Raw genomic sequence first — 24,264 nt, 5'->3', positions numbered from 1 at the left:
CCCATTTAAAGAATTTGAGTTTAGTTTCAATTGCTTAACGACTACTGCTAAGGACGGAGGATTTTTATAAAAGTATTGTTTGGTTGGGGTTATCAAAAACACGGTAGCTTAAAGAAGAATCAAAAGAATTATTAGCACTATTAAAATTCAAAAGCTTTGGTTATGTCATATTTGTAGATGTTTCTCTAAATTCTGGTGGGTCCTACCAACATAGTAATTGTTGCAGTCAGATGATATTAGACAAGCCCTTCTTAACCAGTTCATAATTTTGAAATCATTGGTAAATACCACATACTGATTATTTAGTGTCCAAACTTTTTTAAACTTGAACTGATTTTTGGAATATATGGAAGACAGATAATATTGAGGGCTTATCAGGAGCCTCACATCGCAAAAGACCTTTTATTTTGTGAAAATTTAATTTTAGCCCACGGCTAATTGTATTATTAATAAAAAGAATGGGATAACCGTTTCCAAAAAGTATGTCTCTGATAAAGTTTAGTTTTGCTGTGACTTTATACTCCAAGTCGTTCCTAAGATACTTCTTAGGGGGAAGTAGAATTAAATCAAACACACAGTATTTTGCACGTTATAAAAGAAATGAGAAAGAAAGAGAGAGAGTGAGAGAGAGAGAGAGAGAGAGAGAGAGAGAGAGAGAAAGAGAGAGAGAGAGAGAGAGAGAGAGAGAGAGATAGAGATAAAGAGACTGACGGGCAGATAGAGAGAGAAAGAGAGTAATAGTGACAGAGAAAAGGAGGATAAAGGGAGAGAGACTGAGAAAGAAAGAGAGATAAGAGGAGGGATAGAGAAAAGGAATAGAAGAAGGGAAGGAGAGAGAAAGAGAATCATAGAAGGAAGCAAATGGAGGAGAGAGGGGATGGACTAAGGAAAGAGGGATACAGTTAGAGTGTGAAAGAGAAAGGGACAGAGAAAGTGAAAGACAGAGATAAAGTTTGAATGGGGGAAAGAGGAAGCTGTTAAATTAGTAAAATCAATTAATTTGATCAATCAGTTCTTCATAAATAATGTACTTCTTGAGGTTCATCTCAGATGTAAAATAATCTTTATTAATAGAAAAAGAAATCAGTCAATATAGTTTTCACTTATCAAAAGTGAGTTAAAAAACAACATAAAACTTGTATAAATAAAAAAAAAGATTATAAATGAGGTTTCAAAACAGTCTTCGCCCTTTTCTGGGGAGCATAATAATCATAAACGACGATGGCAGAATCCTTCAAGTTCGATACTTCAAACTCCGAGTCAAGTTTAAAATCAAAACACCGTTGAGTCGAATCCAATGAGTCATAGTAGAGAAACATATGACCTTCATTAACGTCAATTCTCTTGATTTCTAAAATAACAATAAAACAGATTAAAGTAATTATTAATACCCAAAATAACGTATTTTTAGCAAACTACTATAATTTTTTTTCCTTGGCATACAGAAAGTACAATTTAGAAAAAGTTCACACAGGCAACATCATAATAACGCCATATTCCGACAAATTGACAATAAGAAGTACTGAGCAAAAAACTGACATAGGGGAAGAATGGTTTATCTGTAAACTTCGAGGAGTCCAAAAAATAGTGCGTCAATATCCTCATTTTATTTGCTTTAAACAGCCCCAGCCTCCTTGCCAACATTGCTTTCATACTTTTAACTATTTTATTTGGTCTACAATAGCTCAACCGACCACAGTTATAAGAAGCAGTAAGTGGAAAACAGTTTTCCTCCTGTGCATTGCCGACAATAACAAAAAATATAACACAATAATAACAATATAAATAATACTACTATAAATAATAATAAAAAATAATAACACAAAAAAAATACATAATAAACAGCAACAAACACAATACGAAAAAAGGAAAATCCAATGGTTAGTGACTGAGAACTATTAACTACTCAACAACAGCAACCGAAACCTAAAAAAATATTTTTGATAATAATGAACACATTAAAAGATTTGGCTTTTTACGGTTATTCTAACCGTAAAATTATTTTTTTATTAAATTTTTTTTTATTCTAACCGTAAAATTATTTGCAAAACACCATCAAAACAGCAAGTGATCGTTTCTAAAGTTTAAACGAAGAAGTGAAATTTTGTATTTTTTCTGAGAAGAAAAATCACGGAGGCGTTTTTATGTTTTTGGTGTGTTTTGTTTTTTTTTTTTTTTTTCCTGACAGTAATTGTATCCAACCAACAGTTCTAAGATAATGGATAAAGCCTCACTTAAAAATTACAGATATAAACTATGTTATAAAAGATTAAGTTCATATACCTACCGGCACAAATAGTGAAAAGGGAGGGTGGGTTTTGGTAACATCATGGGTGCCACCAGAAAATTTAAGTAAAAAATGACAAGTAGAAAAAGAAAATCGAAAATTGGGCCCAAAGAGCCTCCAAATCTCAGTTCAGTGTAATTCAACTGAGCTGTCAAAGGTGACATTTGTCACTATCAGATGTAATGACTACGTGTTGGTAAGTATAGCTTAATACTGGTGCAAATCCGTGAAAATACTGGCAGTGGAGACATTTCAATGATAATACCAAAAAAGCATATTTTTGACTGAAAATACAATACAAAATTTTATTGTTCAAAATCTAATTGGGGACGAGCGAAAATAGAGGGACAGTGAGGACCCCCCCCCCTAATTATCGCCAGAGCAGCCAGATTTTCTTGGAATTTCTTAAAATTTCCAAGGATGCAGAATGATAGCCTACTAGATATTCCCAGGTGCTCTTCAATTTTAAACACATTAAAATTACGAGCCGTGGAGGACTGACAATTTAAACAGTTTGAATATCCAATTTATATAAATAGTCGACTGACTCGGAATATAAAGGCTGTATTGAATAACTTTTCCTTGAAATGTCACTTTATTTACAAAAAAAGTGATAACTGGAAAAAAGTTACCAATCCTCGTCAAGCTCCGTTTCTTCTTTTATGGATATATTATTCGAAACAGTTAAGATGCTGTAAAAACAGAATCATGATGTGGTCATTATGGGCAATTTTGATATGAACCTGGCCCATGTCCTTATAAATAGTGCAGAACACTTCCTTGTGTTCACAGTCTAGCGGGATGTAGCATCTATCCGTTAATCACTATCTCAACAAGAATTAAGGAAAATATTTAATTTTCAATAAACAAAATTTTATCAACTTGATCTACACTCAATAGGCTGTGCGAAAATTGTGGTTCAATACTGCTCTCTAGGGCTATACTGAAAGAACGGTTGAGGTGGCTAAGGCACGTTGTGCGGATGAAGGATGACAGATTGCCAAAGATTGTTCTTTTCGGCCAACCGTCTAGGGCTAAACGGAAAGCTGGTCGTCATCGTCTGGGATGGGAGGACATCATAAAGAAAGATTTAAAGGAAATGGGAACTTCGTGGGAGGTCTAAACTTGTCACATTCCAGTTCTCCAATTCGCAATCCGTTTTAACCAGATAGATAATCACTGGATCGACTCAATATCTTTGCATTTGATCCAAGAATTAACAGAAGTCGCATTCACTCGACGATTGCATAGTTAAATTAACTTATTAACGAGTTAGACATAGCAATTAATGAGTTAACGAGCGAAGGGGTTTTGATCTCAATTTGATGCATAAATCCTCAACAATATTTTTAGACCCTAGTATCATTCATCATAGAGTGGAGTGCACTATATAGAGCCGTGATTCCCAATATGGGGCACCTTCCCCACGGTTGGGCATGGTATTATTTTGGTGGGTCATGGGCAGGACGTACAACCTTCGGCTGACTATACTTTAGAGCTTTAACTTAAAAAAAAACCATTATTCATGCAAATGACATCACATTCAAATGTATTTAAAGAGCAAAAAAGGTACATGAACATGATAGTAGTTCAATGACGATTGTACACTGTGTAAAAAGTATTGTATTCAGAAAAAAGCTTTCATTAGAATAGAATGTGTCTAGAAGACTACCCACAAAAAACAACGAAGTTAATGGCCATTTAAGCTTCCTTCTGGCTAAAAAACGTAAAATTTTGAATATTAAAATTTAGATACCCCGAGGAGGGTAAAAAGAGGGTAAAGGGTATAGGGAGCAGGTAACTCTCTAGAGTCAGATTTTTCAGAAGTATATGCTACCCTCAAGCATTACCCATTCAAAAACTCAGAAACTTTGGGCTAAAAATTCAGTTGTATTCCTCCCAACCCTTCTCTTGAAATATTTGAGGGAATACACTTCTTCAATGTTGCTTTTTCTTGACGGGGTCAAAGTCTCTTGCGTAGGAATATTTTTAAAGGGTATCTTTCATTAGGGGACAACTAAGTAAAAAAAATAACTTACTTTTGTCTACATTATTCTTCATTAACATTAAACTATCTTCATTAGGGACCTTGCCAGATGGAATTTCTATATCAACAACCGCCATATTCGATGTGCCATTTTCATGAGCGTACTTAACGCAGCCAGCAACTGCCAAGACCCCCAGGTCATTTGAAATGTCAGCATCAATATTAAAAGCTGCATTCTCCGATTCAATTGCGATATTGTATCTCAGCACTGCCTGTAAGTATAGAAGACTACATCTTAGCCGCGATTTTAAATATTAAGTTATTAATCAAATAGTTACCATTCGAAACTCAGATAGAACAAAATCAAAAGACTTCATGAACACAAAATTTAGTTTTGAGAAATTAAAGTTAACAATCTACAATTATATATATATTAATATATATATATATATATATATATATATATATATATATATATATATATATATATATATATATATATATATATATATATATAAATTTATAGGAGGCAATTTGGGTGAAATTCGAATATGCGTATCAGTACTGACCATATTTCTATGATAACTTGTCAATACGTGGCTCAAAACCTGTGTAAATTCCATGTGTTAATGATTGGCAAATATTAGTTTTAACAAAATGAAAAGGCTTTTGGGATAAATTAATTTTTCTAGTTGGATTATTAATTAGAAACGAAAAAAAATAAAATAAAATCAATCAATCGAAAATTGTTGTTTTGAGTTTTCAAACACCCCATTCCCTATTATATATTTATTTAAAATTTTCACATGCAAATACATTTTTTTTTATTTGACTCAGTAAAAAAATTGTTCTTTAAATGAAGATTATCAAAACGAAAAAGTTAGTGAAATCAAAGATGAGAAAATTAAGTCGTATAAAACTTCAAAGTTAAAAAAAAAAAGAACAGAAGGTACTAGCAACAATTAAATGAAACCCAAAACAAACAAGAAATTACCCAAAAACGTTCCAAAGAAACAACATTAAAAAAAGATAGAGAAGCCTAAAAAATACTTAATTCACTAATTCATAATTATCTAGTATTTTTAGATGCTGTTCTATCCAAGCACATCGCTAAAGCACTTCCAAAGTTCAATACATGAATGTTCAATAATTATTTATCCGGTCTATTCAAATATGTTATCTAAAGACGATATAATTCTGGCATGTGTTAGGTCTGCATGTAGATATATTTATTTGAAAGTGTCTTATCCCCGGAACTGCTTTTTTCCCCAAAAACTATTTGGGATGCCAAGAGATCTTCGAGATGGAAAAGCTCAGAAAGATCTATTCCACAGTATGCAAGGCCAGCAAGACATGAAAACGTTATTTAAATCATTAGTACATTCACTACATAGAAATTTTATGTCTCGTAGAATATCCGCCTCCTGTGCTTCAATGTTACTGAGAAACATTCTCTTTGACTGCTGTTACTCTGCTAGTCTTTACAAATCCTTAGTATTGCCTCAAATCCTGTGTATTATGCCTTTCTAGAAGCAATTCAGCAAACTGATAAAGCCAAAACCTTTGCGAGTAGTGGTTACCTTCCTGTGATAAGAGCAGTGTCAAAGCCACATTCTACCCAAATAAGGGGTCTATTAACAGAAATCAAAGTCACCACCGAGCCACTGGTCACCCTACCTAACGTATGACCATGAGTTGGGGTGTTTTTTGGCATATACCACCAAGTTTGAAAGGACTGATAGTTCAGGGCACTTTATGAAGTGGCATGATTCTTGATCATTGCTGAAGGAAATGGAACAGGGAATAAAACTTGGCTGAGTCTATGCCTAAAAACGCAAAAGAGTACAGCGGCTCAAACCTGTTCGAACCTGTTCACGGAAGTTATCAACGAGCACCGGATGGCAAATAAGAGGGGAAGCCAAGGTAATGTGCAGGAGGTTCCACTCAAAGATAGTCGGAATGGGTTTCTTTGACTCGATGTCTATCAGGAAAGAATATTTTTGTTTATATTGAAATGTAAATTATTTAGGATAAGTTTGTTAAAATCACCGAACCTTCATCCCCGCAAAGAGTAAGCCTGGACTGGGACGATTTAATTGATAGTAATTTGTCTGATTCATTGTTCATGGACTTTAAAGCCATGCCCAAGGGCGGAATCCTCATCGACGCATCAAGCGCAGGTGAAGGCGCAGAAAAAAACCCTCAGGAGCAATTCGAAGTGAAAAGGGGAAGTTTTCTTGTCAATACTGCTTTTGAGGATAGTGCCGTTTTCAGCCTACGACCATTGACTAATGGCTGACACTTCCTTTTTTTCTAAGGATAAAGGGTTACCTGCCCAAGTTGCTTTGAAGCTTGTGGATGGAACAAAGTGGACCAGAGATAAAACCGTAGACATCACCGAGAAGTGCTCGCCTAAGAAAGAAATAAAGACATAGGCTGCAAAACTCACTTCTGTAAGGTTAATAAGCAGTCCTCGGGAGAAAGTTTGAAAGAAGAAGATGTACGTTACATTGTAGGCGTAATAGACAATAAAATTTTAAGCGTGATTGATTTTTGCCCCGACAATTCGTTCACAAGATTGGAGGATGATCTAACTAGGGTTCAACATAGGGACGAGAAAAGGGTCACATGGGCTAAAGAGCTGATGCATGGTGGTGAGCTGGCATACCTGGCCCTAGCAGGACGAGAAACATATCACAGTGAAAATTTCAGCGTGGAGGATCCCCTGTGTGGGCTATCAGAAAAGGGAGTTGGCATATAGCGGTTTGCAACAGGTTTCCTGGGTGAGACAATAATTATAACCGGGTCTTATGTCAAATAAATGTAATATATACTTACTGACATGATTGGCATGGACCTGGTTGAAGAAACTAGGAAACGTAGTTTCTGAAAACCAAATGTCATTTAGAAGAAATTTGCTTCTCGAACCCCTTTACAAGAAGACAGCACGAACCACCATGCACAAATGAAGATACACTCCCCCCTCTCCACTGGTTGTGGGGGCGAAGCTATACCTTCATCACCAACATAAGTTTGTTCAATGCCGGCATATAAAGCAAAAAGGTCACGATACTAGTAGATTAATTTGAACCATTGCAAATATGCTTAGTATAATCTTGTGGGGCTTCTTCTAAGGAGATAAATATTCATAGCGATGATGTAGTAGCCCTACAGCGTTGCATTGAAAAGGTCAAGGACACCCAATACGATTAACATAATGTGGCAAGCATAGGTCCCAAAGCAAGCATTTACAATTCAAAAAACTTGAGACACTCGGATATCATCCAGTTGCCATTCTAAGGATGGTGCAACAACGGCTATAAATACAGTCACCTTCAAACATGTGGAATTTTGCTCGGTCTATTTGCCTCACAATCATAGGGCGCCATAGCAAAGGCAAAAGAAGTTAGGAGTTTTGTGGAACTGAAAAAAATCCCTACAATATTATCAGGGGACATAAATGGGTGTCACACGCACTGGCGAATCTCGGATCAAACTGACAGGAGACATAAGCTTCTGGATTACCTGTCCGAAGAAAACTTTTCCTGGAGTAACCGGAGCTTGATGCCCATTTTTATAACAATAATAAGTAACGAAGTGTTAGATTTAGCATTAATTTCTTCCCAACATTATAGTTCGGTATGGGGATCACTTGATAACCTTCTCTTGTAAAATTCAAATCACATAATTATTAGCTCTATTGGCGGTGTGTCTCAAAACCAAAACAGTTAAAAAAAAACAAACTGGCTCACTTACAATGAAGTGCAAGCCAAACAACATAAGGTGACAACTTCTAATTCAGGTGACAATAAGGTGGACTAGGTAGAAAGGCAGAGGGAGTTAGAGATAGGGTTGAAAAATTCTTTTAATTAAGCAGCATCCTAACATCGATGGAGGAAGGGGAGATACTAGACAGTGAGTGGACTTCCAAATTGAATCAAAGGAAAAAATGACAATAGAAAATTGCAATACAAAAGAATGACTCTCGAGACTGGAACACACATTGGGAAAAGTCTAAAATAAGGAGATTAAAAGAATCTCATACAGGAATGTCTGCAAGAACATGAAAGTCAGATGAAGCTACTAAAGGATCTATAAAGGGCAACTGAGTCCACCTAAGCAGTGCCCAAAGGAAAATTTTACTCTCACAATAAGCCCCCCCAAAAGACCATCGAAACGCATACTTTTAAATAGACACCAAAGACTTAGGGTTTATTAGTCCAAAGTCCGCTTATAGTATTAACCCAAGTGTACCCACATTGAGCAGGGGAGGTGGCGAACTTCTACATCAGGTTTTCAATACTACCTAGGTCAGAAAAACTGAGGATGATTTCCAACCATTTGAATCAACGGACTGATGAAATTTATCCAAACATTGTCTAAGGTCACCGTCTTTGATAGAATTCTATCAAAAGTATACATCCATTATAGTGGAATGACCAGTATCAAAGGTATATTGGGATAAACAAACTAGTTACCTCAACTATCTTGGTAATCCAGGACTATTTACCAGAAATTTATAAAATTAGCCAAAAATCTACTGTACAATAATTCATCCTTATTATAAGTAACTTTGATTACCTTGGTAATCGAACACTAATTACCAGAACATCGCGTGATTACCTATCATTAATAACGCATCCTAATTACCAACTATATTGGTAATTTAAGGCTGCTTGACAGGACTTCAACTAACCACACCTGTAAATAAAGCATCCTAATTACTAGTTACATTCTTACCTTAATTACCTAAGTAATCTGAGACCAATTACCAGAATTGTATGGAATTAGATGAAGTTACCTGTACAATTGCGCATCCTTGGCCAGCGGCAAATATTTCTATTTGTGTAGGTACAGTTGGCAGTTTCAGTCTTTTCTGAACAATCTTCTTTTCTTCAGTAAGATTTACTACTTCTTCCATATCTTCTGCGTCAATTCGCAAAAGCATGTCTAGATCTTTTGTAGGGTAAGTCATAGTATAAAATGCAAGCGCTTGCAATGCAACAACTGTATCCTAGAAAAATTTAAATGTTAAGCTTAAATAATTAGATAAAACTAATACTATGTTCCAGAGCTGAATTATCGTTAACTTCATCAATATTATTATTCATTTTTTCATTATTTCGGATCAAAGACAACAAATTACAAAAAAATGAAATAAAATAAACGTTATATTTAAATTCAATACTCTACAATAAATTTTTAACATAAATTATTCAGGAATAGAATGCTAATTCATTTGGATTATTATAACCATTTAAGGGAATATATTTTTTGTTACATATCGCTTTATGCTAGACGATTTTTTTTTTTTTTTTTTTTTTTTTTTTAATTTTGTCAGCAAAAAGCTCAACCATCATCCGTTATCTATCATTGCCCTGGTAAATCATTAAAGAATGAGGAACAAGGGAAAAACGTAGAGTAAATAAATTCTTAAACACTAATGGGATCAGTCACGTAGGGAACAACTAATGGGAACAACATATCCTCAACGTAGTGATATTAATGGGATCAGTCAACAACATATCCTTAACGTAGTGACATTAATGGGATCAGCCAACAACATATCCTTAACGTAGTGACATTAATGGGATCAGTCAACAACATATCCTTAACGTAGTGACATTAATGGAATCAGCCAACAACATATCCTTAACGTAGTGAAATTAATGGAATCAGTCAACAACATATCCTTAACGTAGTGAAATTAATGGGATCAGTCAACAACATATCCTCAACGTTCTACAAACATAGGCTTGGAATTTACATTTTTTAAAATTAGAATTTGAAGTCCCAAGAGCATTGTCAAGGAATTGGACCCGTTTATGAAATATATATCATTAGCACCAACATACTTATCAAAATATATGGGATTGATAAAACTGGATAACGTAATAGAGATAACTATATATATCCTCATCAGATAAGAATAACTATAATCTATAAAACTATATTCTATACCTGCGTGGAATAGAATCCTCCATTTCCATTCCTCTGTTGCGAAATCCAGCGGACACAGGAATAAGCTATAGCCTTCATTTCATTATCATCTTTCAACTGGCTTAGCATTGTAAGAGTCATTAGATTGTACGAGGTCATTTCAACAGCAAGGGCCTTACTATCACCTAAAACAAATATACATTTTTAACATCTTTAATAAAAAAAAAGCATGCATATTAAGTTAGAAGGGTATTTAAGACTTGTTAGTAGTTACCTTCCTACAAATAACCATTAGTAAGATAAGCAAGAAAATAGAATCCGCACTCTGTTCTTTTTCTGCGACAATGGGATAGTTGCAAAAAACACTATTCCAGGAGAGCGAAACTGCAGTCTTGACCATGATCTTCAAAGGGTCATAAGCTATAATGGCAAGAAAAAAAAATTAATAGAAAAAACAAGGTGTCAAAAATACTACTATATGAGTGGTATAAGAATGCGGAATACTTCACCTTATGAAACTTTCTCAAATGTATTTTTTGTTTTTAGTATATTTATTTTTGATTTTTATATCTATTTTTTAACCAATTTCTACATTTCTAAATGTCAATGCGTTTTTTTTGCTTTTTTTGTGTATACCTGGTATTGCGGTGCCTAGTCAAAGAGCTTTAGGTTGCCTAGTCAAAGGTGGACCTAGAGATCTTTTTTGAACATTTAAACGGGTTGGAATAAACACCAAAAACCCGTTTTCCAAAGCAAAGAGCTTTTTTAAGCAAATGAGTTACCCAGCAACAAGGTTGAGGGGACTAGTATAAAATCCAGACAAATTTTATCTTCAAATTTACATAGAAACTTGTTGCCTATAAGAAATTTTAGTGTTTTCGATAGTATATATAGTATAGCATATTAAAGATAGCACAAAAAGTATAGTAAAGATGGTATACAGTATAAATAGTATAGTATAGAATTTTGATAGCATAAAATCCAGATAAATTTTATATTCAAATATGCATAAGAAAATTGGTTGCTTGTAACAGATTTCAGAGCTTTTGATACAATTTTAGATTTAAAGCATGAAAAATTCTCAAATAAGATTTACTAACATGTATATCCTCATAGCCGTCTTCTCCAAATTTTTCCTTTGACTATAAATTTTTCTTTTGTTTATTTTTGCGTCTATTTTTACTCTGCCATTATTTATTTTTATACTGTGTTAATTACAAAGCAATATATAAATTATTACCTATAGTACTTTATCCAATGGATAAAGCATAAACAAAAAATACATTCTAAGACCACACTGCGGCTGTCCTCCCACAAAACCTAGTATCTACATCTGAGTAAGTTCCGAGAAAAACGCAAAAACGTTGTTTTGCTCTATGCATTTTTATCGTCTTTATTTAAAAAATAAAGTGATGATGCTCATTGTATGGTGCTGCTCACTGATTGCTTTCACTGATAAAGTTTAATTTGTCAGATACTACATTTTGGCGTAAATGTCGATTTCCAGTATGTACATGCTAGGTATGACACGAAAATAATGGTGAGCTCCTGTGTAGATACTAGGTAATATACACGAAACTAACATCGGAGAATAATTTCGTTTGCACCATTGGATTCCTCGTGGTCTAATTAGGCGGGATACACTCTTAACTAAAATTCTAATTTTTTGTAGATACTAGGTTTTGTCAGAGCACAGCCGACTGGCTACACATGACATCTGCATATCTAATAAAAACTAAAATTGCAGACAAGCAAAAAGTATTGCAAGGCAAAACATTCTTGCTCAATCTCTTTGGTAAATCCTTTTTTCATTGATTTCAGCTTGGTGTTTCATTCAGTGTCTGTTCGCATCTTGTCGAGTAAACTCCAAAAGGTTTTATTTTTTTTTTTTTTTTTTTTTTTTTTTTTTTTTTTTTTTGTTTAGCACAGAAGACGACTTTGTGGAGGTCCTTGTCGAAATATGTTCCTGTTCTTCGTTTTCATGTTTTGCCACTGGCTGACAAAATCCTCGTTTTCTCATCCTTTTTTTATTTTATTTTTCCTTTATTATTTCCTTTCCTCTCTTAGCTTCATATAGCATAAAAAAGGCCTAACTACCCAATTAATCAATATAATCATCGGAGCATTTGAACCCAACCTTGTTTCTCTTTAATGACTATCGTGTCAATAAGATAAAAAAAAACTTTTCTTGAAAAAACATCCCTTTAAGCCGACTAATAATGAGGTTATACAGGAGCTACAGGCTAAAGTTGATGTCCCTAGAGAATAGAGCCTCAGCCACCCACAACAGTCAACTGGAGCAGATGACCCCCCCCCCCCCAAACATAAACCATAAAGACATTAACCTAATGCATAAAATTTGCACATATTATCACTTGATGGTAAAAAATAAGTTAATGGACGCGGCACTAGACCCTTAAGGTCCGAACCGGCGGTACATATCTCCTTCTCAAGACCCTTCTTGCAATGGAAGTGCAATGGGGGAATGAGGGCCAGCCATCCTGTGCTTTAACAAACCAATCCTTTTTACCTTCCCCGGATTTCTCCAGGTACCCATTTAGAGCTGGGTCGACTCTAGCTGAGCTTAAAGAGTCAAGCCACTGACCCCCCTCCCAAACCAAATAATTGGGTACACTAGGATTCAAAATCTCGCCCTCTCAGATAAGGTACCCCAAATCCAGCGCACCAATCGACTCGGCTATTGTCACTTGGTGTGGTTTGGATAAACAAAGTATTTTTAAGGAAATGATGACTCAAGGTCAAACTTTTCACTACCATGTATAGCCAATTAGCAAAACAAGAAGACTAACAAGAACCAAACCAAAGTCAATTTTCCAATAGATATGACTCTAATTGACATTATTTCACTATAGTCGCATTATAGATATAATTATAATGTAAATATAATATTCCATGTAAACATAATGAGTTTAAATATTAAAAATAAATTTAACTAACAAAAGAGCCTCTGATGACAGGTTTTATCGTAACTAACACTTACAAATAATATGAAGCAAGATACAATAGTAGCAGTTTGGCTACGGCAATTTTGAAGCAACTTTTTTTTCAAGCGGAAATTTAAGCGGAAATAAGTGGGTTTAAACTTAATATATCTTACAAATTTGGAGCCATTATAAAATGGAGTTCCATTTGACCTGTTTATTGTTTCTACAATCTTTTTTTCTGAAGTTACAGTTACTGTTACTGGGGGTTACCCTTTACTGACTGTTAGTTTCTACAAACTGTTTGATCAGTTCATTACATTGAGATGTTCGAATTTTTGTTTCAAATTTAGAGTCACTTTTTCACTTTCAGTTGAAAAAAACGTGTTTCCCATATTTAATAGCTTATTAAGTACCCACACAAACTATCTTTTTCACAAATGGTGTTTGATCTCTACGAAAAGTCTCGGATATTGAAGGACCAAAGACATGAAAAAAAAAGTTTTAGGTGTATTTATCTCTGAAAACATACCTTTTTAAAACTTTCTTACATATTCTTTAATTAAAAATTGAATTCCCATTTTTTCATGATTTTTAAGATACCTGCGGTTGAGTAATGTAAGCTTCATTTAACTAAGTTAAAAAATCAAAATTCCATTTCCCTGTCCTTGTTACTTTAAATACAAATATAATATCAATATAATTATAGTAAATATTGACTAACCTTGTTCCCACCATATCAAAGAGTTTTCACTTTTTGCTATGTTGATCAGCTCATTCATTCTCATATGTGCGGCTTCAGTATCTCCAGCTTTTAATAACGCGTAAGCTGTCAAAGACGATACATATGTCGTCAAATTTGATTCACTCTACAGAAAAGTTCTTCATTAAATTACTGAATTACTAGATAATTACTAATTTACTAATTACTAATATATTTTACTATATTTACTAATTACTAGATAATTATAGATTAGTATTTATGCATTAAGTTGTGCGTTTCAGATTATATCAGATTTCTTCCTGCAAATTGCAAGTAACTCTCACCAATATTTAGTATGTATTATTAAAACAATACTGACTTTGTCAAATTATATTCACTTTAGAAAATATATTTATAAGATTTCTGACTAAGCTTCAGATTAGACTTAAGGTTTCAGATTTTACACACTGTCAAACATTCAATTTCGAAAAACAATATGTCAGTAGATTTCTGTTTACGCTTGAAGTTAGATTAGATTTTAGTCTTCGAATTGTCTGTATGTCACTGCATGTGCAATGTCAAAGATTTACTCTAGAAAAAAGACATTTCATTAAATTTGTGATTGGGTTTACTGTAAATTATAAACATGTCATTAAGTATGTATTGTCAAAAACAACATGTCGTCAAACTGCATCCACATTAGATCAAAGATACTAAAAAGCTATAAGAGCAACTAAGGATGAATGTAATTTAGATTTTAGGTTTCAGATTGATGGCATTGTCAAAGATTCTATCTTGAATAAAAGATATTTCATTAAACTTCTAACTACGCTTAAGATTAGACCATAATCTTAGGCTTCAGATTAGGTCACAGCATAAATATATATACGAACAGTTGCAAAAAGTCTTATACTCTTCATTAAAAAATTTTGAAACAAATCGATCTACAGCTCTCTTTATGACTCCACCTCTTCGCGCACGCACAATGACAAATGTTTAGCGCATTACATACGATCTGACTGAATACCAAGGAGGAACTTCTCAGTCAGCGCGCTATGATGTGTCTCATTTTTGAACAAACTACTCTCTATTGTCCGTGTATATATATTTATACTGTGGATTGCATGCTTGTCATTCAGAATATCATGGTAAAAAACTAACTACAAAAACTGTCTAGATACAATTGCCATTTAATGCTGATTCACGAATGGAAACCATTAATGTTAATATCAAAGAAAAGTTAATAAACGGCTAATTGTAGCAGTAAAAGTATATTGCGAAAACAGATTTATGGGAATCATAGGCAGCGCGCTAGCGCTGCCTAAGTAAAGAACGATGTGGGCACAATGTGTTTTTTTTCATACCCGTGCACTTCGTATCGAAGGAGTTGTCGTAGAAACTTCGAAAAGGACTTATTCGATTGGAAATTGGAGTGGCTAGTGCCCTTTTTAATAGTCGAAAGTGATTTGAGGGCAACTAGCCCCCCCCCCCCCGACGTCCATCATTCCCCCCGACACATCCGATCAAAATTTTGAGATATCCATTTTGTTCAGCGTAGTTGATTTTCAGATAGACAATATGTTTTTGAGGAGAACACTCCCCGAAAACCCTCAGGGCAAGGGTTTTAAGTTATGCCCTGGGGGCATACAAGGTTTTTATAGAAGGCGTTGTCGTAGAAACTCCAAAAAAGGCTCATTCGATTGGAAATTCAATATTCGAAAGTGATTGGAGGGCAACTAGCCCCCCTACCACGCCCATCCTTCCCCCAAACACATCCAATCAAAATTTTGAGACAGCCATTTTGTTCAGCGTAGTTGATTTTCAGATGGAAAATATGTTTTTGAGGAGGACACTCCCCCACAGCTGTCAGGGTAAGGGTTTTAAGTTATACCCTGGGGGCATATAAGGTTTTTAAAGAAGGCGTTGTCGTAGAGACTTCAAAAAAAGCTCATTCGATTGGAAATTCAAAGGGCTAGTGCCCTTTCTAATAGTCGAAAGTGATTGGAGGGCAACTAGCCCCCCCCCCACGCCAATCATTCCCCCAAACACATCCAATAAACATTTTGAGATAGCCATTTTGTTCAGCGTAGTTGATTTTCAGATAGAAAATATATTTTTGAGGACACTCCCCCACAACCCTCAGGGCAAGGATTGTAAGTTATGCCCTGGGGGCATAGAAACTTGAAAAAGGGCTCATTCGATTTGAAATTCAAAGAGCTAGCACCCTTTTTAATATTCGAAAGTGATTTGAGGGCAACTAACCCCCCTCTCACGCCCACCTTTTCCCCAAACACCTCCAATCAAAATTTTTAGATAGCCATTTTTACAACGTAGTTGAAAGTTTTGGAAATTATATCTTTAAGGATGACAAACCCTCTCCCGACAGCCCTCATGGCAAGGGTTGTAAGTTATACCATGGGGGCAAATAAAGTTTTTATTGAAAGCGTTGTCGTAGAAACTTCGAAAGGAATTAATAAATTGGAAATTGAAAAGACTAGTGCCTTTTTTCATAGTTGAAAGTAATTGAATAGCGAAGAACACCCCTCTCACACACACCATTTTCCAAAACACATCAAATCAAAATTTTTAGATATCCATTTTGTTGAACGTAGTTGAACTTTCTGAAAATTAGGTCTTTTAGCATTATAACCCCCTCAGAGCCCTCAGAGCAAGGGTTGCAAGTTACACCCTGGGGGCATATAAGGTTTATATAGAAAGTTGTTGAATAAATCCTAGGCAGCGCGATCGCGCTGCCTAAGTAAAGAACGGGGACACTCGAGAACGAGTCAATAAACGGGGACTAAGTAAAGAGGAGGAGACTCCCCCAGAACCCTCAGGGCAAGGGTTTTAAGATATGCCCTGGGGGCATATAAGAACGATATAGGCACAATGTACTATTTATTTTTTTCACAATGTATTATTTATTAATTTTAACATTTAAAGCAGGGCACTTCATATCGAAGAAGTTGTCATAGAAACTTCAAAAAGGGCTCATTCAATAGAAATTGGAGTGGCTTGTGCCCTTTTTATTAGTCGAAAGTTATTGACGAAAATTATCCACGCTCACCATTTCTCGAAACACATCCAATCAAAATTTTTAGATAACCATTTTGTTCAGCGTAGTTGATTTCCAGATAGAAATTATGTTTTTGAGGACAGTCCCCAACAGCCCTTAGGGCAAGGGTTGTAAGTTATGCCCTGGGGGCATATACGGTTTTTTATAGAAGGCGTTGTCGTAGAAACTTCAAAAAAGACTCATTCGATTGGAAATTCAAAGGCTAGGGCCCTTTTTAAAAGTCAAAAGTGATTAGAGGGCAACTAACCCGCCTCTCACGCCCCCCCTTTTCCCAAACACATCAAATCAAAACTTTAAGATAGCCATTTTATTCAACGTAGTTTAAGTTCTGGACATTAGGTCTTTGAGGATGACAACCCCCCCCCACAGCCCTCAGGGCAAGGGATGTAAATTATGCCCAGGGGGCATATAAGGTTTTTATATAACGCGTTTTCGTAGAAACTTCAAAAAGGGCTCATTCGATTGGAAATTGAAATGGCTAGTGCCCTTTGTAACAGTCGAAAGTGATTGGAAAGCAACTAACCCACCTTCCACGCCCACCATTTCCCCAAACATAGCCAATAAAGATTTTGAGATTGCGATTTTGTTCCACGAATTTCAAAGCTCAGGAAATTATACCTTTAAGCATGACACTCCCCTCAAAGTCTTCAGGGCAAGGGTTATAATTTATGCAGTGGGGGCAAATAAGGTTTTTATTGAAATCTTTGTCGTAGAAACTTGAAAAAGGGCTCATTCGATTTGAAATTCAAAGGGCTAGTAACCTTTATAATAGTCAGAAGTGATTTGAGGGCAACTAACCCCCCTCTCACGCCCATCTTTTCTCCAAACACATCCAATCAATATTTTAGATAGCCATTTTATTCAACGTAGTTGAAAGTTTTTGAAATTATGTCTTTAAGGATGACAACCCATCCCCCCCACAGCCCTCTGGGCAAGGGTTGTAAGTTATGTCCAGGGGGCATATAAGGTTTTTATTGAAAGCGTAGAAACTTCCAAAGGGCTCATTCAATTGGAAATTGAAAGGGCTAGTGCCTTTTATAATAGTTGAAAGTGATTGGAGAGCGACTAACGCCCCTCTCACCCCACCATTTTCCCAAACACATCCAATTAAAATTTTGAGATATCCATTTTGTTCAACGTAGTTGAAAGTTTTTGAAATTAGGTCTTTTAGGATTAAACCCCCCCCCCCTCAGAGCCCTCAGGCCAGGGGTTATAACTTATGCCCTGGGGGCATATTAGGTTTATATAGAAAGTTTTTATAGAATTTTCAAAAAGGGCTCATTTGACTGGAAATTGAATTTGCCCTTTTTAATAGTCGAAGGTGAGTGGATAGTAATTAACCCCCCTCTTACCCCCACTATTTTCCCAAAAACATTCTATCAAAGTTTGGAGATAGCCATTTTGTTCAACGCAGTTGAAAGTTCAGGAAATTGTGTATTTAAGGATGACAAACCCCCCAAAGGTTGTAACGGCAAAGGTTGTAAGTTCTGCCCTGGGGGCATATAAGATTTTTATAGATAGAGTTGTCGTAAAGCTTCAAAATTGGCTCATTCAAATCGAAATTGAGAGGGCTAGTGCCCTTTGTAATAGTCGAAAGTGATTGGAGGGTAGCTAACCCCCATCTCAAGCCAACCATTCCCCCAAACACTTCCAATCAACATTTTCAGATAGCCATTTTGTTCAGCATAGTTGAAAGTTTTGGAAATTAGGTCTTTAAGGATGACAACCCCTCCCCCCACATCCCTCAGGGCAAGGGTTGTAAGTTATGCCCTGGGGCGCATATAAAGTTTTTATTGAAAGCGTTGTCGTAGAAACTTCAAAAGGGCTCATTTAATTTGAAATTGAAAGATCTAGGGCCATTTTTAATAGTTGAAAGTAATTGGAGAGCGACTACCACCCCTCTCACGCCCAGTATTTCCACAAACACATCCAATCAAAATTTTTAGATAGCCATTTTTGTTTAACGTAGTTGGACGTTCCGAAGATTAAGTCTTAGAGGATCAAAACCACCCTCACAGATCTCCAGTGAAGGGTTATTATGTATGCCCCAGAGGCATAGAAGGTGTGTATAGAAAGCGTCATTATTTCAAAAAGGATTCATTCGATTGGAAATTGAAAGGCCTAGTCCCCTTTTTAATAGTCGAAAGTGATTGGAAGGCTTGGCATTTTTATAGTAAAGATCGACGTGGGTATAATGTATTATTTTTTGTTGTGGTTGTTGTTTAGACCAGGGCATTTCGTATCGAAGGAGTTGTCGTGGGAACTTCGAAAAGGGCTTATTCAATTGAAAACATAAAGGGCTGATGCCCTTTTTAATAGTCGAAAGTGATTGGGGGGCAACTAATCCCCCTTCCACTCCCACCCTCCCACGCCCACCCTCCCATTTGCCCATTATGTTTAAAAACTAAATGTTGCCTTAAGATTAAATCAAAATGCACTGTGTTAATGCTAATTCCCAATATGGCATCTCAGCAGTATCCCAAGAACGACTGAGGGTATTATGTTCAAACTTTTGGGGCTACTTCTGCTCTTAAAATTTAACCAAATCAAAATAGCGTAAGTATATCCAAGCTATCAAAGAAAGTAAACAAATTTTTTTGCGAATGGTATCAAGTTTTCCCTTTCAGGTCAACTAGAGGAGGTATGGTACTAAATTAAACAGTACTATGTGTCCAGATTTTTAAAAGGGTGTAAGTTGTTAAAAATTGCTCAAAATTCTTCTAGGCCAAACTATAAAGTCTTAAAAAACGAAAAGATTTAAAGTATTATTTTCTTTTTCCCTGAAAAGACTATGTCAATATAAAACGAACAGAAATTAATTAAAAAAACTTTTTCCACAAAATACGTTTTTCAAAGAAAATTAAAAAACTCCATTTAACAAAAAATGAGCAAAAATAATATCAAATAATCTACCAAGCGCGAAACTACCAAAAATCAGCATCGATAAATAAATGAAACCCAAAACGAACAGAAATTACAATAATTAACCAAGTCAAACTCAAAACGAGCAGAAATTAACATAAGTTGGGCGCAAAACCCCTATACCTTTCGAAGGCCAGAACAAAATTTGCACTTTACTAAAAAAGTACAAAGGAATGTGCATTGTCAGTTTAATATACATATACTGAAATTTAGTAATCAAAATGTTAATATTATTTGATTTATTAAAGTTATAAAAGTAAAAACAGTTATATAGGGGTTTATGCTGCCAACTTATGTTAATTTCTGCTCCTTTTGAGATTGACTCGGTTAATTATTGTAATTTCTGTTCGTTTTGGGTTTCATTTATTTATCGATGCTGATTTTTGGTAGTTTCACGCTTGGTAGACTATTTTATTTTATTTTTACTCATTTTTTGTTAAATGGAGTTCTTTACTTTTCTTTGAAAAACTTATTTTGTGGAAAAAGTTTTTTTTAATTAATTTTGATAAAAAGCTTCAGACCCCTCGAAAATGGAAACAGCACGAAACAAAAAGTGCATCACTAGAATCACAAAAGTCAAAAACACAGTACAAGAAATTGCAACCCCTATTCTGAACAAAAAGGATTTTTTTTTACATAGATGGCACCAAAATGGGGTATCTATTTTGCAGACAAAATAGATACCCCAGACATTCTTCCTAATTGTCCGTGACACACAACATCGTGTAAAGATGTTTGATGTCTAATTTTACACCTAATATTCATATCTGTACGCTTTTTGGAACTTTGCTCTTGTGATTTTATCTACAAGTATCATACGATACTTGTATCGATACTTGTACGATACTTGTACCATGCGATACAAGTATCAGCATGGTATTTAGGTGCCACTCCTAGTGCAGAAAAAAGGGTCGATTACAGTCTCCATGGTCGACAACTCATAGCTTTTCCTCTTATAAACTCCCTATGTAAACTCCCCCTTCCAGATCCCAGAGAAAGTTTCATAAATCGTCTCCTGGATAGCAAAGGTTACTGCAACATCATAGAGAGATGTTTAATGTCTCATTTCAATAAAAGCTTTCTTTACGAAAGCTTTTTAATGCAAGCTTTCTTAGTAAACTTGGCTGGATAACACCTCTAGAAAGTATCCTGTGGGACCCAAGATGGCACTATTTGGTGCTGTTTCTGAAGTGTGTAGGGTAGAGGTATGAAAAACCCACTATTATAATTTTCAAGCTAAAACACCATTGACCAAAGGCGATTTAGAATTCAAAGCCTTATTACCACTCAATGTGCCTTTTTTATACTTTATTCCACTATAAATCAATAAAAAGCACGCTGGAATGACGAATAGCATGGACTCGTCCCTAGTTTTATTCCGGCCTAGATTTTGAAAATTTTAGTTTTTGTAATCATTTGATTAGAAAATCCTTCTTTTTCATTTTTGGAACCCTTTTTTTATTTTAATAATAATAGAATAAAACGGAAAGCAACTCAAAGTACACATTTTAGGTACCAAATAACACTTTATGATGGCGTTATCCAGTCAAACTTTATTTACAAAACATTTATTCACCAAAGATAGTTTTCAACCCTACATCTATATGCGATTCTTAGAGTCTTTTATCTCATTAAAAAAAACCTTCTTACATAAAAGTTATCAAGTATTTTGTAGTAGGCTGAATAGGTTGCATAAAGACATGGCTAATTGTAGACAGAGAAAAGCCAAGACAGATAGTCCAAGTATTTGAGAGGCAAATGTTTAAATGGCTGGGACACGGGTAGTTGAATTAAAGTTATCAAGTATTTTGCAGTAGGTTGAATAGGTTGCATCAAGACATGGCTAATTGTAGACAGAGAAAAGCCAAGACAGATAGTCCAAGGATTTGAGAGGCAAATGTTTAAATGGCTGGGGCACGGCTAAATGGCAGGTACCTTTTAGCTTTTTCAGTTGAATCTTTCAGATACAACTCTTTAAGATGCTCTGGCGCCCTGCCTTTCTTATCTAGATTCGACACCCCAATTTCACTTTAAGGGTGCCCTATGGCACTTAGTGATGGAGTTTAGTTTCGTTTTTCTCCGACAGCATTTTCAAGGGGTTTCAGCCTCTTTTTAAAAGTTCTTGTAAGTTTTTTTTTTTTTTTTTGAAAAAACCTTTTAGTATTAAGATTAGTCAAAATAATAGTTAAACTTTATCTAAACTTGGATATTCTTTCCCTTTAGACAGTTTAAAGAAAAGGCAAATTTTATCTTTTGTCTACTATGGACCTTGACTCGCTTTTGCTCGGGGTTTGTCTTAGTTGGGCCGTGACTCACTTTTAATTTTTGGTTTTCTAAGTTGGGGTTGATCTCGCTCTTTAATAGGGGGTATTCAACTTTGGGACGTGGCTAGCTCTTTAATAGGTGGTTGTCTACTATGGACCGTGGTTCGCTCTTTAATAAGTGGCAGCTTTCACTGCAATCACGAACTAAACACATTTTGACAAAAAACCTAAGCGTAAACAATTCTTTTAAACTTTGGTTTTGGAATTAGGTCTTTAATTTATAATTAATATAAAATTAAGCTTTTCTGAGGGAAGTAAAGAACGAAGTTGAAACTCAAAACGAACGAAAATAATTGCTTCGCAGTCTATATAACATATATCAATAAAAAAAAGTGCAAACATACTGACTGATAATATTTCCCTTTATGACGACAGAAAACTAGCGCTTTACTGAAAACATAAACAATTTAGTGGTTTTGGCTACAGTGACAGTAAACCGAAAAAGAAAAATTTTAGAATTATTACTGGATTATTTTTTTTCGGGTAATTTAGTATCTTGAACTTTGTTCAATGAATGAATTTAGTTTTGGTTCTGAAAAGAACATTTCACGATTAGTTTGTAGACAAGTCCGAAATGAAGCCATCTTGACAGTATCAGAACTCTAGACTCAGAACTCTGACAGTATCAGAACTTTAGGGTTTGTATTATAAGTTGAAATTTCCCGTTGTAAAGAGAGAAATAACTGAATTTCCCGAGTTCATATTATGGTTTATTTGTTCTTCATATCGAGTAATAGTAAAGCATGTTTTTTTTAATTTAAAATTGTATATTACTCACTATTGGTGTTACATCCAGTGAGTCCAAGATTTTACCTGATAAATCAATCCATTATTTTTGTGTTCTGTTCAATGACTTTATGGCTATTAAAATAATATTTATTTTCATGCGTAAGTTTTAAATTAATTTAATATATACTTAAAGTTACTGATATTACAGCTGGTGTAAGACTATGAAAAGTTTAATAGATTAGTTTGTTGTTGTCAAGCTATGCACTTACTTTTGACTCCTAGGTCAATATTCTTACTTTTTAAACTGTCCTTTGGATGTTTTCAGTAAAGCGCTAGTTTTCTGTAATCCTACAAACATAGGGAAAAGCTATTAGTTGGCTTATTTCTACTAGTTTTATACATATATATTAGATAGACTGAGAAGCAATGATTTTGTTGCCCCCCCCCTCCTCATACTCGGAATAATTTCTGATCATTTTACGTTTTAATTTTACTCCTTACTTCCAGTTGATTGTTTTTTATTTAATTTGTGACGGTTTTGATATTAAACCAGGAAATCCTCCTCCCCACCCCCCTTGTAAAATTTCTCCTGGAAAGTCCCCCAGAAACTTTCCTTGCCATGGAAAACTCTTCACTTGCGAAATACCCTCACCCCCTACAAAAATCCCATCCTAAAAATGTCCTAATATTTTCCAAAAAAATATACAACGCTATATGTGAATAATGGGCAAACTGAAGAGCTTACAACCCTTTCTTTTGAGACCATGGGATCCTAAAGAAACAATGAATCGACCAATTCAAATGACTTGATTTAATTATTTTTTCTAAATACTAAAAGAAAATGTAAAACAATAGTGAAAATATTCTTTTTTATCCAGGAACTATCAGAAAAAAAACATTCGGCTCCAAATTCCTCAATAAATGGCAATTTTTCGTAATTTTGTTCGTAAATTATGGCAATCATAATTAATCGTAATTTTTTTACGTAGAAGGAATAACAGGAATGCTTAAAAATTACCGTAGTCAGCCTAACAAATACAGGTAATTCACATAATGATATAGAATGCACAAAACCACGATTGAAAAAAAAGGCCCTGATATGGAAATGAACCCATGACATCCTGGTTTAGAGTCCATCGCTCTACCCACTAAACTACGATATTCCGGTAATCGAACGTAAACTTATTGACTTTTGTAGATTCATTATTGCATAGCTTACAGCCCTTTTCCCAGGACTATGGGGGGTCATGTCATCACCAAAAGCATAGAATATTGTATTTTTCAAACTGCGCTGAAAAAATTGCTATTTGAAAATTTGATTGGACGACTTAGGGGAAGGGGGCCTTTTAGAGGG

The 24,264-nt window shown here is 35.0% G+C and overlaps 1 protein-coding gene across 2 annotated transcripts in view; it reads right to left on the bottom strand.

Annotated features, from left to right (window-relative positions):
* Positions 1-1,046: 1,046 nt before the first annotated feature.
* LOC148948091 (alpha-2-macroglobulin-like protein 1) overlaps positions 1,047-24,264 on the bottom strand; it is a 113,331-nt gene continuing 90,113 nt past the window's right edge. For both annotated transcript variants that reach the window (XM_089095693.1, XM_089095694.1), the window contains exons 17-21: positions 13,881-14,025; positions 10,236-10,399; positions 9,076-9,288; positions 4,327-4,546; positions 1,047-1,351 (exon numbers count right to left, since the gene is read on the bottom strand). In XM_089095693.1, coding sequence (XP_088951819.1) covers positions 1,158-1,351; positions 4,327-4,546; positions 9,076-9,288; positions 10,236-10,399; positions 13,881-14,025 — 936 coding nt within the window. In that variant the 3' untranslated portion in view covers positions 1,047-1,157. The remainder of the gene's footprint in view (positions 1,352-4,326; positions 4,547-9,075; positions 9,289-10,235; positions 10,400-13,880; positions 14,026-24,264) is intronic.

The sequence above is a fragment of the Artemia sp. Qi Xiang Cuo genome, chromosome 10 (assembly GCF_049724085.1).
Source record: "Artemia sp. Qi Xiang Cuo chromosome 10, ASM4972408v1, whole genome shotgun sequence".
Classification (NCBI taxonomy): domain Eukaryota; kingdom Metazoa; phylum Arthropoda; class Branchiopoda; order Anostraca; family Artemiidae; genus Artemia; species Artemia sp. Qi Xiang Cuo.
This window is presented reverse-complemented; position numbering and strand designations above follow the sequence as displayed.